The 14,209-nt window shown below is 40.5% G+C and overlaps 1 protein-coding gene across 1 annotated transcript in view; it reads right to left on the reverse strand.

The window, feature by feature from the left end:
• Positions 1-14,209, reverse strand: part of STYXL1 (serine/threonine/tyrosine interacting like 1) — a 64,332-nt gene that overhangs the window by 41,997 nt on the left and 8,126 nt on the right. The window contains exons 3-4 of the mRNA XM_074189452.1: positions 9,825-9,886; positions 5,401-5,539 (exon numbers count right to left, since the gene is read on the reverse strand). Coding sequence (XP_074045553.1) covers positions 5,401-5,539; positions 9,825-9,886 — 201 coding nt within the window. The remainder of the gene's footprint in view (positions 1-5,400; positions 5,540-9,824; positions 9,887-14,209) is intronic.

Consider the following 14,209-nt stretch of genomic DNA (forward strand, 5'->3'; position numbering starts at 1 on the left):
GGGAAGGCAAGGGGGAATGAGGGAATCTTTGCTCTCATCAGAGGTGGCTAGGAGAGGAAACATCATATATACTCAATGGGGTATAGACATCTGGAGTAAGAAGGAGTGGGGGACAGGGGGAAGGGGGGCAATGTGAGTGATGGAGGAGAGGATGGACCATTTGGGGAGAGTGGTCAGATATAACACATTTTCTTTTTTACTTCTTGCAAGGGGCTGGGATTGGAAGGCCTATCCAGGACCACTGGGCCAGGTGGATTCTGGGCCTAAGGGGTGGTATGGGGGCTCAGGGACTCTTGGCCCCAGGGCCAGGGATCTGTCTGCTGCACCACTCAGCTACCCTACAGCAGAGTCAGAGTGAAAGGAGAGAGAAAATATAGTACATGGTAGTGGAGAAATAAGAAAGGAGGGAGTTGCGATCAGCAATGGCAACAGTAGAAAAATATGGAAGTAACTTTTGTGATGGACTTATCATAAAGAATGAGATCCACCCATGACAGAGTTGTTGGTGTTGGAACAAAGACTCAAGCACATTTTTATTATTATTATTATTTTGGGGGGGTGCAGGGCAAATGGGGCTGGGTGGCCTGCCTGGGGCCACATAGCAGGGTGATCATTGGGTGTCTGAGGCTGGATTTGGACCCAGGTGCTCCTGGCTCAAGGGCCAATGCTCTGTCTGCCACCTAGCCACCCCTACTATCATTACTATTTCATTTTATCTTGGGTATTTTTTCTTTTTGTTTTGGTTTTTGCAGGGCAGTGGGGTTGGCGTGGCTTGCATGTCACATGGCTGGGTGATTGTTGGGTGTATGGGGCCGGATGTGGGCTCAGGTGCTCCGTCCATTGCGCCACCTGGCCATACCTATAATTATTACTATTATTTTAATTTTAATTTTTTTCTCTCCCCTTTATTGCTCAAGCAAGTCTATATTTAGGGGGGAGGGGGTATTTCATTTACTCTTAATAATATTTTATTAATGTAAAAATATTATTTGTACAAAATGAGAATATTAAATAAAAAATATAAAAAAAATTACTTCTAATAAGGTACCAACATGAGCTCAGGCTTTTCTAGGAGTTCTCTCCAAAATATTTCAAAAATCTTAAAATATGACTAAATTTTTGAGAGATAGAAGTGACAGAAAGATCCAGTGAGGCAATTCTCCAGCCCAAGGTAACCTGAAAGATTGTGGTAAGGTTCTGTTCCACAGGATTGGAGGGGGCGGCAGCACAGCCTAGATTTCCTTGCTGAAGCGAAGGAGCTCTAGACTTCCAGGAACAGTTGCTGAGATGTCTGGGTCCCTGAGAGTGCTGGCTCGTGGCAGCAGAAGTAATTTCCTGCCCCACCAACCCAGGGAACACTAAGCACAGCTTGGAAGATCAGAGGTAAACCTCTGCCAGAGTGAGCATGAAGCCCAGGTCAACTTGACCCTCAACACAGCCATGGCCCTCAGTGCACCATGGCCGTCAGCACAGTCCAGACCCCAGGAAACAGAAGCAGACCTTTGGAGCCATCCAGCAGGGATCTGCCTGGCAGCTGCTGCCAGAGCATTCATCCCACAGAAGGAAAGGGGGTGGGAGTAGCCTGTCAAGATCTCTCCTCTGTTCCTGGCACAGAATTCTTGTGCTTTGTCCATATTCAGACCCTGGTTGCAGTCTGGGCCCCCTATAGAGCAGGAACCTTCCTCACAGGGCAGAGGGGTGTGCTTGTGCTCATTCACAGACCAGAACATAAGATAGGAGAGCAGTGAGTGGCTCTCATAAGATCCTGCAGGAACTGAGGTCCTTGTGGGGGTGTCCCAATAATACTCAAAAGCTCAGGAAGCACCCCAAACCCAGGTCATAGGCTGGGGAAATGAGTAAACAGAAAAAAGGAACCTGATCATAGACAATTACTTTGGTCCCATGGAGGATCAAAACACACACTCAGAAGACAATTAAGTCCAAACTTCTGTATCCAAAGTATCCAGGAGCTGGGGTCAGGCTATGACAGAGTTCAAAAAAAATTTTGAAAATCAAGTAAGGGAGGTAGAGGAAAAATTGGGAAGAGAAATGACAGAAATGCAGGGAAAACATGAAAACCAAGTCAGTAGCTTAGTTAAAGAGATCCAAAGGAGTGCTGAAACAAACAACATGATAAAAATCAGTTTAGGTCAAATGGAAAAAGCAGTCCAAAAATTTAATGCAGAAAAGAATGGCTTAAAAAGTAGAATCAGCCAGAAAGAAAAGGAGAAAAGAAAGCTCTCTGAAGAAAACAACTCCTTCAAATGTAGAATGGAGCTAAAGGAAGATGATGACTTTATAAAGAATCAAGAAATGATAAAATATTAGCAAAAGAATGAAAAACTAGAAGAAAATGTGAAATATCTCACTGAAAAAAACAACTGATATGGAAAAACAGATTCAGAAGAGACATTTTAAAAATAATTGGGCTACCTGAAAGTCTGATGAGGAAGAGAGCATTGACTTTATTTTTAAAGAATTTCTACAGGAGAATTGTCCTGATATCCTAGAAACAGAGGGCAAAATAGAAATTGAGAGAATCCACTGATCTCTGGAAGGAGATAAGAAAAAAATAACCCTCAGGAATATTACAGCCAAATTCCAGAATTCCCAAGTCAAAGAGAAAATATTATAAGCAACCAGAAGGAAGCAATTCAAATATCATGGTGCTGCAGCCAGGATTACACAGGACTTAACAGTGTCAACATTAAGGGCTCGTAGAGCTTGGAATATATTCCAAAAAGCAAAAAAGCTTGGAATGCAACCGAGAATCAACTACCCAGCAAAACTGAATATCCTCTTCCAGCGAAAAGATGGACTTTCAACAAAACAGGGGAATTTCAAATGTTCTTGTTGAAACAACCAGAGCTGAACAGAAAGTTTGATGTTCAAGTACAGGACTCAGGTGAAGCATAGAGAGGGTGGACGAGAAGAGTAAATTATGAGTGATTTAATGATGTTGAATTGTATGTGTTCCTGCATGGAAAGAAGATATTGGTAATATTCATAAGAACCTTCTCATTTAATAGAGCAGTTACTAGGCACAGAAGGGAGCTGAATTTGAAGGTATAATATATTGTAAAAATGGAGTCAATGGATGAAAAGGAAATGTATTGGGAGAAAGGAAAAGAAGAGGTAGAATAGGCTAAGATATTATATGTAAAAGAGTCATGAAGAAAAAGGAGAGAAAAAGGAATGAGAAAAAGGGGATGGGGGAGTAGAGGGGGGATGTAGATGATAAGAGGAGAGGGTAAATCATGGGAGAGGATCATCAAATATAACATTTTCTTTTTTACTTTGTGCAAAGTAGTAGGATTGGGTGGCATGTCTAGGACCCTGCAACTGGGTGGTTTCTTGGCCTCTGGGGCAGGATGTAGGCTTGGGATCTTCTGGCCCCAGGGCTGGTGCTCTATCCACTGTGCCACTTGGTTGCCTCACTGCACACTTTTGAAGAGGGACAGAGTTAAATGAGAGAGAAAATATAATAAATGGTAATGGGGAGGAATGGATGGAGAGAATTACACTCAACAACAGCAGCTGTGGAAAAATATGGAAGTAACTTCTCTGATGGACTTATGATAAAGAATGAGATCCACCCCCCAGAAACAGAGCGGATGGTATCTGAACACAGATTAAAGCACATTTTTTTTTCTCTTTCTTTCACTTTATCTCTCGTGAGGATTTTTATTTTTGTGGGGGGGGGAGAGGGAGGTTATGTTTACTCTTACAACAAGACTATTTTAGCAATGTGTAAATAAATAAATAAAAATGTAAATTTAAAAAATTACTTCTAATAAGAGAAATGCAAACTAAGACATCTCTGAGATTCTTTTTTCTACTCTTCTGACTGACAAAGAGGACATAAACAGACACTAATAGTTGGAGGGATTATGGTGGACTATGAACTGGTCTAGCCCTTCTGGAAGGTAATTGGAACATTATCCAAGCATCACTCAAATGCAAACCCTATGACCCAGAACTACCATGACTAAGATATACCTCAAAGAAATTAAAAGGAAAAGGACCTTGGTAGACAAAAATGCTTACAATGACACTTCTTTTTTATAGTAAAGAACTAGAAACAAAAATTTGGTGTATGAATTATTGTTTTCTATGAAATAATGGAAGAAATCTAGGAAAAACTTGTAAAAACTGATATAAAGGGTGTGGAACCAAGGGAGAAATTTATACATTTATAATTTTGGAAGACATACAAACTCTGGTCAATGAAATAACCAATCATGTCTCTGGAAGAATGATGATAAATCATCTTGGTACAAATAGTACTACTACTACTATACCAATTTGTTTTATTTGACTATAATTTCATTATAGGTGAGAGAATTTATTTAAGGAGGTGGAAAAAGTTGTGGGGAGGGAATGTAATAATATAAAAAAGGAAAGAGAAAAAAGGAAAGAGTGCTAATGAAACATTACAAATTAACACAGAAGAGATAGGGCTGAAGTTAAGAGGGAAATGTTGGATCTAGGCCTGAGTTCCATTCTTGCCCAGGAGAGCCCCAATGTTTATCCTTTTCTGAGGACATAAATCCTAACCTCCAAAGAAACTCCAAACAACTCCTATCATGCCTTGGTGACTCCCAAACAAAACACATTCTCCATGAAAACCCCAAATGTCTCCCAGTCTCTAAAGAAACCATACCACCCTTTCTCTTATATTTCTTACCCTATAAAAAGACTTGCTCTGACCACTACCCCCTGCTGGAGTCTGCCTAGACCCAGCCGGCTGTTCCTTCCCTCAATAAACAGCTTTGCTTATACTTCCATTTATAGCACTATCTTCCTTTTTATTACCAAGGGTTTACCTTTTGACCTTTAAGGGGACATGGATAAGTAGGGCAATGTCAGTACTAATACAAGTTGTATTGCAGTGAGTTTGTGGCTTCGAATACAATATGCTGCCTTTGTGTATGGAAACATTCATATTTAATGATGATTTTCTAGTTTATAATAAAAAGAATTTAATTTTTTAAATAGGCAGAAGGAATCTCAGAGACCATCTAATTCAATTTCTTCATTTTATAAGAGAAGTTAAATGTCTTGGGATTATAGGTTCATAGATGTAGAGCTGGAAGGGACCATGGAAACTGTCTGGCCCAATAGTCTAATTTTACAGACAAAGAGACCAAGGCCCAGGATGATGAAGCAATTGACTCAAAGAAACAGAGGGAAGAGTGTCAGAGGCAGGTCCTGGGACTCTAGAGCCTACACCGAAGCTGCCTCCTCTAATGAGGAGGGTCACAGAAACCAAGGAAACTGAAACCATACCAGAGCTTGAGTGGTCTAAGGAGTTACAACAGTGACCCCTCTACCTTTTTCTTCTGACTCTTGCATCCTTCTTTCACTACTGAATGACAACAAGGGTTTATACAGACATACTTTCCATCTTCTCCTCAGTTTCCTCTTTTAATTCTAGTTCAAGCTTCATATCCAAGGAGTCGGTTTTTCCATCATACACGACACAGTACTTCACACACTCCAGATCCATGGATGCTGGAACCACATATTCACCATCTTCCTAACAAAACAATAAGAGAATATGGTTAATGCTATGGCATCTTGGTAAGGAACCATCGCGGGGACCCCTTTCCTGTGTGGGTAGCATTCATATATTGTCCAGATTGCTTTGCATGTCCTCAATCAGGGGGAATTCATTCATTAAAGGATCCTATAATTGAAAGAATCTTTACTGATCATCTAGTTTGACTCCCTAACCAAAAATTACCTCTAATATCTCTAAAAATATCCCTGGTAGTTGGTTGTCAAAAGTTGCTCAAACCAAAAGCACCAAAGAACTCATTCCCTCAGAAGGTAGGCATTTTCTTTTTCAAATAGTTCTAATTAATTAAAAATTCTTTTCTGAAGCCAAGTCTCCTGTAACTTCCCCCCAGTGGTCCTAGTCTAAGTTAGATCCCTCTATCATATTATGGCCTTATGAAGACATCTCCACTGAGCCTTCTGGGTAATTTCTTTGAATAACATCTCACAGTGCATTATGTGTTTAATAAATGCTGATGTTGGATTAGAAGGAGTCCAGTGGGGGGTGGCTAGGTGGCACAGTGGATAGAGCACTGGCCCTGGAGTCAGTAGTACCTGAGTTCAAATCCGACCTCAGACACTTAATAATTACCTAGCTGTGTGGCCTTGGGCAAGTCACTTAACCCCATTGCCTTGTAAAAACCTAAAAAAAAATTTTAAAAAAGGGGCCCAGTGAAGACTGAAGAGTTTTATCTTGATCAGAAGTTAAAAGGAGATAGATTCTAAAGGAAAGAGATGTTTTCCCACCTTTTAATTTCTCTAATTGTATACAGAGATGGAGTTTTTTATTGAGCTAACTGCTGGAGTGATGGCAATAAGTGCACTGCCCTCTCAGGGACTGCAAGGATGATACTTTCTCCTGGGTGGTTTTGTGCTTGTGGTTGTTAAGTGTTGTTCAGTGGTTCATTCATATCCAAGTTTGTGATTTCATAAGCTTGTCATGGGGTTTTCTTGGCAAAGATATTGCATTGGTCATTCCTTCTTCAGAGTATCCCCATTTTACAGATGAGGAACTGAGACAAATAGGGGTGAAGGATCACACAGCTGTTAAGTGTCTGAGGCAATATTTGAACTCAGATATTTATCCTGGCTCCAGACCCAGAATCTGTGTAGTATGGCTCCACTGAGCTGTGGTTGGTACTAGCTGCCCCTAGAATGTTTACTTAGACATAAAGCCTCACATGGAAGTGTTTGAGGAAGGTTTGTTGATTGACTGACAGCGAGGTGGCACAGTGGGTACAGCACTAGTCTTGGAGTCAGGGTGACTCTTGCCAAGTCAGATGCTTTCCACTTACTAGCTGTAAAACCTAAGGCAAGTCACTTTTAACCCTTATTTCCTGATATCCAGGGCCATCACCAGTCATCCTGATTTATATCTGGCTATTGGATCTAGATGGTTCTGGAGGAGAAAGTGAGGTTGGTGACATACAGAGCACAGTCCCCCCTCACTCCGATTCAATTCATGTGCTTGTCATGGCATCACCTCCCTGATGTTGTGCTCTTCTTTGAGAATGCAGGACAAACAACTACAGTTCCACTCTCTCTGAATGAGAGAAAAGGAGGCTATACTCTAGAGCTCCAATTCTTCCAGTTTCTCTTCCTTTTCACAAGCGTAGTCCGCCATCATCGTCCTAGTCTCCAATGTGTCCTCTATCCAAATACTTGGAAAGCTGGGGCTGGACCAGAGGGTGAGCAAAGGAAGTGAGACAGGAGGCTGGACTTTAAAAGCCAATTTCATGAAAGACTAGGGAGATGAAAATAAATCTGGGTATGGGCTAGTATAGTTGGTTTAAATAGCAAGTATAATCCCTTTCAGACCATGTGCTTTCTTTCTTCTGCTCTACTTTAAAAAATATTATTGAAAAAGTTGTTCTAACACATCATACAAAACTCCAGTGTGTTCCCAACTGAATCTCTCTCAATGGGTAAGCAATCAATAAACATTCATAAAGCATCCATGATGGATCAGGTACTATCTGGGGATTAAAAAACCAAAAATGAACCAGTTCCTGTTCTCAAGGAGATTGACTTTTATTGAGGGAAACAACACATACACATGTTTATGTGTCTATGAGGGTGAAGATATACATACAAAGCATGTCTGTGTGTCTATGTATATACGTATAGACACATGGATATGGGTAGTCATATTCTGGGGCAACTCTCCCAAACTGGACTCGCGGGTTGGTCCCACTATATTAACAATTGTAGAAGTAACCCTTCTGGGATTGGGCATTATCACTGGGTAGACATTATCACTCACACACTCCATTAATAAATAGCTAGAAGACTCAGTTCTTTTCAAGCAAATTCTGCATTTACTCCACAAGTCTAGTAAGGACAGTTGATATATTTCTCCAAAAATCTTGGAGCTCACTTTCCCCATAAATAAAATGAGAAGACTGGGATCAAACCTCAATAATGAAACACTAGTGCAGGAAAGTCCTGTAGTACAGGGATAACGTAAGGATCCTGGCACTCCTTTTTATACTTAGGTCTCTGCCTCTCCACATCCATGTATTCTTGGCATTTCTCTGCTCTCAGATGGATGCACTTTGACTGGGTCAGTGACAAGGCCATTTGTAGAGACAATGAAGGAGAGACTCCTCAAGAGTGATTCTCTGGCAGGAAGGTGAGACAGTGGATAGAGCAAGCACTGGCCTTAGAGTCTGAAGGACCTGAGTTCAACTCTATCCTCAGACACTTATTACCTGGGTGACCCTGGGTAAATCACTTAACCCCAACTGCCTCCTAAAAAAAAAAAAAAGAATGATTCTCTTTCAGGGGCCTGGTCCGTCTACTTATTGTTCCAACGCTGGAACTAGGAATCTTGCTCCACTGGCTTAGCAACCTGCTGAAAATCCTCCAAGGGATTTAAAATCCCTTCTTGACCCAGTTAGAGAGGCTCACAACTCATACTTAAATTCATCTTGCTCACATTTGAAAACTTCATCTGCTAGACTACATTCTATGATTGCATTTGAGAAGCTGAATGGTTAATAATGAAATCACAAACCCTTTCCCTTAAAAACAAAAAAGGAAGAAACTCTGCCCTCAAGGATGTTACATTCTATAGGTGATGACAGTATATACATACATACATGAACATATACAAGAAAAATATGCATAATAAACTCAAAATCTGAAACAGCTAAGTAAAGCATCACTAAAAAAAGCTTTATTTTTTTTATTCTGATAAATTCTGTTTTTAAAAGGAGAAAATGGCTGAATGTTTGCCCAAGTTCTTTGTAGTGTCTGTCCTAATGAAGGAGGAGAAATGGATAAGAATGCTCTCATGATATCACCTAGAACTCTTTGCCATTAATGTCTTTAGCTGAGAATGTCCCTGGGACATTCTTCTTCTTCTTCATCCCAAATTCTATTCTTTTTTATTAATGGTATAACACTTGCCACTGACTCAAACATGGTAGCACCAAAAAGATTTCAGTGGTGGATGTCCACTGGTTCCCTCTTCATCTCTCCTATTAGAAATAAATTACTAGGGCCAACTAGGGCAGTGGAGAAAGTACTGGTCCTGGAGTCAGACAATACTTACTAGCTGTGTGACCTTGGGCAAGTCATTTAACCCCATTGCCTCACCAAGAAAAAAAGGCAAAAAAAAAAAAAGTAAATTACTATACATTTCTATAACACTGATTAGAAAGCACTTTACATCTATTATCTCATTACAACATTTTAAGATCATTCCAATTCATTTCAATTCAAGCCTCAAAGTATTAAGGAAAAAGCAATGAACTGTGGGCTGAAGATTAAAAGACAGAAATGGGACCCTGCTCTCAGAGAGCTGACATTCTATGAGGAAGACACCAGATAAACAGATGTAAATCTGCACAAAACTATCTCCAAGAGGGAAAGAGCACTGACACTGGTAGGGGGAAGAATATAAAGTCTCTGAGTTGAACATTGTGTCCAAGTTTGTGAGATGAAGTGAGGAATGCTAAGAAGTGACCATGAGAGAAGAGTGGATTCTGGACAGAAAGGAATGGTGAACAGTCTGCATCAAGAGAAGTTGTATGAAGGAAGATGGGACATTACCTACAAGCATGATCACTTCCCTTTGACAGAAGGAGACACTGAGGCTCAGGGATGGTGATCTGACTCATATGTGATGGGGCCAGGAGTTGAACCTACTCAGGCCTCGGGATCCAAGCCCTGTGGTCTCTCCACCACATAGCCCTGAGGGGGAAAGGAGAAACAAAGAGCCAGGTTCATCAACAGATGGACAGTGCAGCACCACCAAATACCTGCTTCATCCTCTGGGCTGTGACGATGTGGCTTTCATCATACTCTCGTTGACTACGGACATCTGAAAATGGAAAGCAGTGAAGCAGTCACTCAGGTTGACCCAGTAATGCCAGTCATTCCTAGCAGTACTACATAAGCCACATTCCAGTCAAATTACTCGACTTCCTCTTCCTCAGACATGGCCTCTCATCTCTCATCTCTGGGTCTTTGCACAGACTGGACTCTCCCTCCTCACTTGCACCTCTTGCAATCCATAGTCTCATTCAAGTGTCACATTAAACATCACTTCCTACATGAGACCTTTCTGGATTCTTCCAGTTGTTAGTGTGGTACTTTTTTTTGGAATATTTTATTTTATTTTCTAATTACTTGTTATGAAATATACTTAATAGTGATATAACTTCATTGCCCAAGATGCCTTTTAAGAAGCTGTAATTTTCCTTCCTTATCCCTTTTGATGAGATCTATTTTTGCTTTGTCTGAGATCAATATCCCTACCATTTTTACTTCTGCTGAAGCATAATATATTTTACTCCAGCCTTTACCCTGTGTATCTCTCTACTTCAAATGTGTTTCTTGTAAACAACATTTTGTAGAATTCTTGTTTTTAATCCATTCTGCTATCTGTTTCTGTTCTATAGATTTCATCCCATTCATGTTTATACTTAAGATTACTAATTCTAGCTTCCCCAATTTGTAATTTTATCTTTCCTTTCCCCTTATTTCTTCTCACCAATTTTTTCCTTTATATTTCCTTTAAAATTTTTACTTTTACCTTCATCTTCTTTTTATCAGTTCCTTCTTCCCTGTTTTTCTTTTTCCATCTCTCCCCCACTCTGCCCCCCACACAGACTGTGGGGTAGGATAGATTTTTAAACCCAAATGGGAATGTATGTTATTCCCTCACTGGACCAAATCAATTGTGTAGATTTACTCAATATTTACACTTTCTCTTATTTCCCTCTACTATAGTAAGTCTTTGTGCCTCTTCACCTGGTGTTATTTATTCATTAATGCTTAGCCTTCTCCTAATATAATCCTTCTTTTTATGTTTTTATTGTTTCAATCTTGTACTTACATCCCCTTTTTTCTTTTTTTTTAATGTGCAGAATTTTTTTTTAATTCAAAATAGACATGAGTATATAACAAAATCATCTGGTATTTCTGTTATTCTAAAGATCATTAACACAATACAAATAATGGCAATTCTGTTGTTCCCAAAATTAAGGTTTCTGACAGCCAGACTTTCAGGTAGTATCTAATATTCTAGTCTACTCCCAACAAGTCATTTACATTAAGTTTTTGGTTTAGTGAACTTCACTTATATTAATATGGACTCTAGATAATTTCAAGTTTTGCTGGCCTTAGGTTAGGTTAAAACAATCCCATCATATTAAAGGCAGATAATATGAATTACAAGTACCTCATGTCAAAGCCTTTTAGTCCTCCATGTAGACTATTAGGTCCATTGTTAACAGCCAAGTTGTATTCTTTCTCATCTATGGTGAATGTCCCTTTGGCAATTCGGTTGGCCACACGGCCAACCATGGCTCCAAAATATTGATGCTTCTTGAGATACCCTTCCAGCTCGGCAAAGCCCAGCACCACGTCGGAGAAGTTGCCATCCTGGTCCTTCACCTCCAGGGCGGTGACAGTGCAGCCCAGGGAGATGATCTCCACCCTCAGCCACTCTGACTGCAGCTGGAACTTCTCCATAACCCAGGCTCCGTTGGGGAGGTCCCCAAACACACTCCTAGTAACTGAAGCCATGGCGGGAAGGGGGAGCAATGGGCGGGGGAGCTTACATCCCCTTTTTCAAAATAAACTCCTTATTCTCAAAGGTTGGTTGGTTGATTGCTTGATTGATAGGCAGCATTGCCTCATAGTCACTATGTATCCTCCCCTCTTCTGTCTCATATAAATATACTCGAGTCATCAGTCACATTAAATGATAATCACTTTATACCTTATTCTTTTTTCAAGTACCCTCCAATGGACACACAATCCTCATGAGCCAAAGCATCATGCCAAGCCAAATCATTTCATGAACCATTTATACCCTGCTCCCCAGCATACTCCCTTCAGTTGTAGCTAAAGCGTAAAGCAAATCAAAATCTCTTCATGATGTTTTCATGTCCAGTCTTTCTAAGGATACTCTCCCCCTCCTTCTCTATAGTATTCCAACCATAGCCCTACAACCCTCCCCAACCAAAGTATCAGGTATATTCTCTCCCATTGTCCCTTTAGAACCCCAACCATGGCACTAAAGCTCTCATTAATTAAAATATGGATTAAGGCAAGATCACTCCCAATTCTCTTCATGTCCAACTCTTCTAAGTATACTCCCACCCTCTGCTCCTAGAATACTATAAACCTCTAGATAGCTGGTAAAGTGAGGTCACTTGTGATTTAATTACGTATAGAGCTTCTAAATATTCTAAGTATTGGGACACCCAGAAGATCTCTCTTAAGAACTTTAGAATTGATTGTAAGGCATGGGAGACATTGGCACAGGACCACCCAGCATAGGGCGTCCTCATCAGAGAAAGTGCTGAGCTCTACAAGCAAGGCAGAATTAAAGTAACTCAAAGGAAACATGAGATACCTAAGGTTAGAGTAAACATGTGCCTGACTTGTGATAGAGCATTCTGAGCTTGTATTGGGCTGATCAGACACAGTTGGAGGCACTGTCTTTTGTCTCAAACATAGTGATGTCATTTTGGTCTTCCTCAATAACAAGGGACAAGAGCTAACCATACTGGTATCCTCCAAGTACAATCTTTTCAACTATATTCAACCCTACAATTTAATGTTCTTGACTAGCATTCCTTTCTATATGCCTTTTTTATGCATCTCTTGAGTCTTGTATTTGAAGAACAAAATCTCTGTTCAGTTCTAATCTTTTTATCAAAAAATTCTGAAAGTCCTCTATTTCATTGAATCCATCTTTTCTCTGGAAAAATTATGATGAATTTTGCAGGATAGTAAATTCTTGGTTGTTTGCCCTCTGAAATATGTCCTGTGTAATTCTGATTCTGTTCCCTTTGTATTTAAATTGCTTCTTTTTTGGTTGCTTGTGGAATTTTCTCCTTTGAGAATTCTGGAATTTGGCTATGACAGTCCTTGGAGTTTTTATCCTGGGGTCTCTTTCTGGAGTTATTCTGTGCATTCTTTCAAAGATTATTTCATCTTCTTGATCTAGTATATTGGGGCAGTTTTCCCCTGATAAATTCTTTTTTTTTTTTGAATTTATTTTTTATTCTCATTTTGTACACATTTTTTTTTTACATTAATAAAATATTCTTGTTTACAAGTACACAAAATACCCCTCCTCCTCCATGAAGATAGATAGACTTGCTTGGGCAAAAAAAGTAAAGGGAAGAGAAAAAAATTAAAATTAAAAATAAAAGTAATAGTAATAATTGTAGGTATGGCCAGGTGGCGCAATGGACGAAGCACCAGCCCTGGAGCCACGAGCACCCGAGCCCATATCCAGCCTCGTAAACCCAACAATCACCCAGCCATGTGACATGCAAGACACCCGATCCCCACTGTCCTGCAAAAACCAAAAAGAAGAAAAAAAAAGGCCCAAAATAAAATAAAATAGTAATAGTAGGGGTGGCTGGGTGGCAGACAGAGCATTGGCCCTTGAGCCAGGAGCACCTGGGTCCAAATCTGGCCCCAGACACCCAAAGATCACCCTGCTATGTGGCCCCAGGCAGGCCATCCAGCCCCACTTGCCCTGCACCCTCCCCCAAATAATAATAACAAAAAATGTGCTTGAGTCTTTGTTCCAACACCAACAACTCTGTCATGGGTGGATCTCATTCTTTATGATAAGTCCATCACAAAAGTTACTTCCATATTTTTCCAATGTTGCCATTGCTGATCGCAACTCCCTCCTTTCTTATTTCTCCACTACCACATACTCTATTTTCTCTCTCCTTTCACTCTGACTCTGCTGTAGGGTCGTTGACTGGCTCAGCAGACAGATCCCTGGTCCTGGGGCCAAGAAGCCCTGAGCCCCCATACCAACCCTTAGGCCCAGAATCCACCTGGCCCTATGGTCCTGGGCAGGTCTTTCAATCCTAGCCCCTTGCAAGAAGTAAGAAAGAAAATGTGTTATATCTGACCACTCTCCCCCCATGGTCCATCCTCTTCTCCTTTATTCACATCCCCACCCCTTTCCCCTGCTCCCCCCCCTCCTTCTTACTCCAGATGTCTATACCCCATTGAGTATATTTGCTGTTTCTTCTCTTAGCCATCTCTGATGACAGCAAAGGTTCCCTCATTCCCCCTTGCCTCCCCCACTTTCATATCATTGCAATAGCTCATTGTAATAAAAAAAAATCTTAAGTGAAATATCTTGGACTATTCCCCCTCT

Source organism: Macrotis lagotis, chromosome 5 (genome assembly GCF_037893015.1).
Source record: "Macrotis lagotis isolate mMagLag1 chromosome 5, bilby.v1.9.chrom.fasta, whole genome shotgun sequence".
NCBI lineage: Eukaryota > Metazoa > Chordata > Mammalia > Peramelemorphia > Peramelidae > Macrotis > Macrotis lagotis.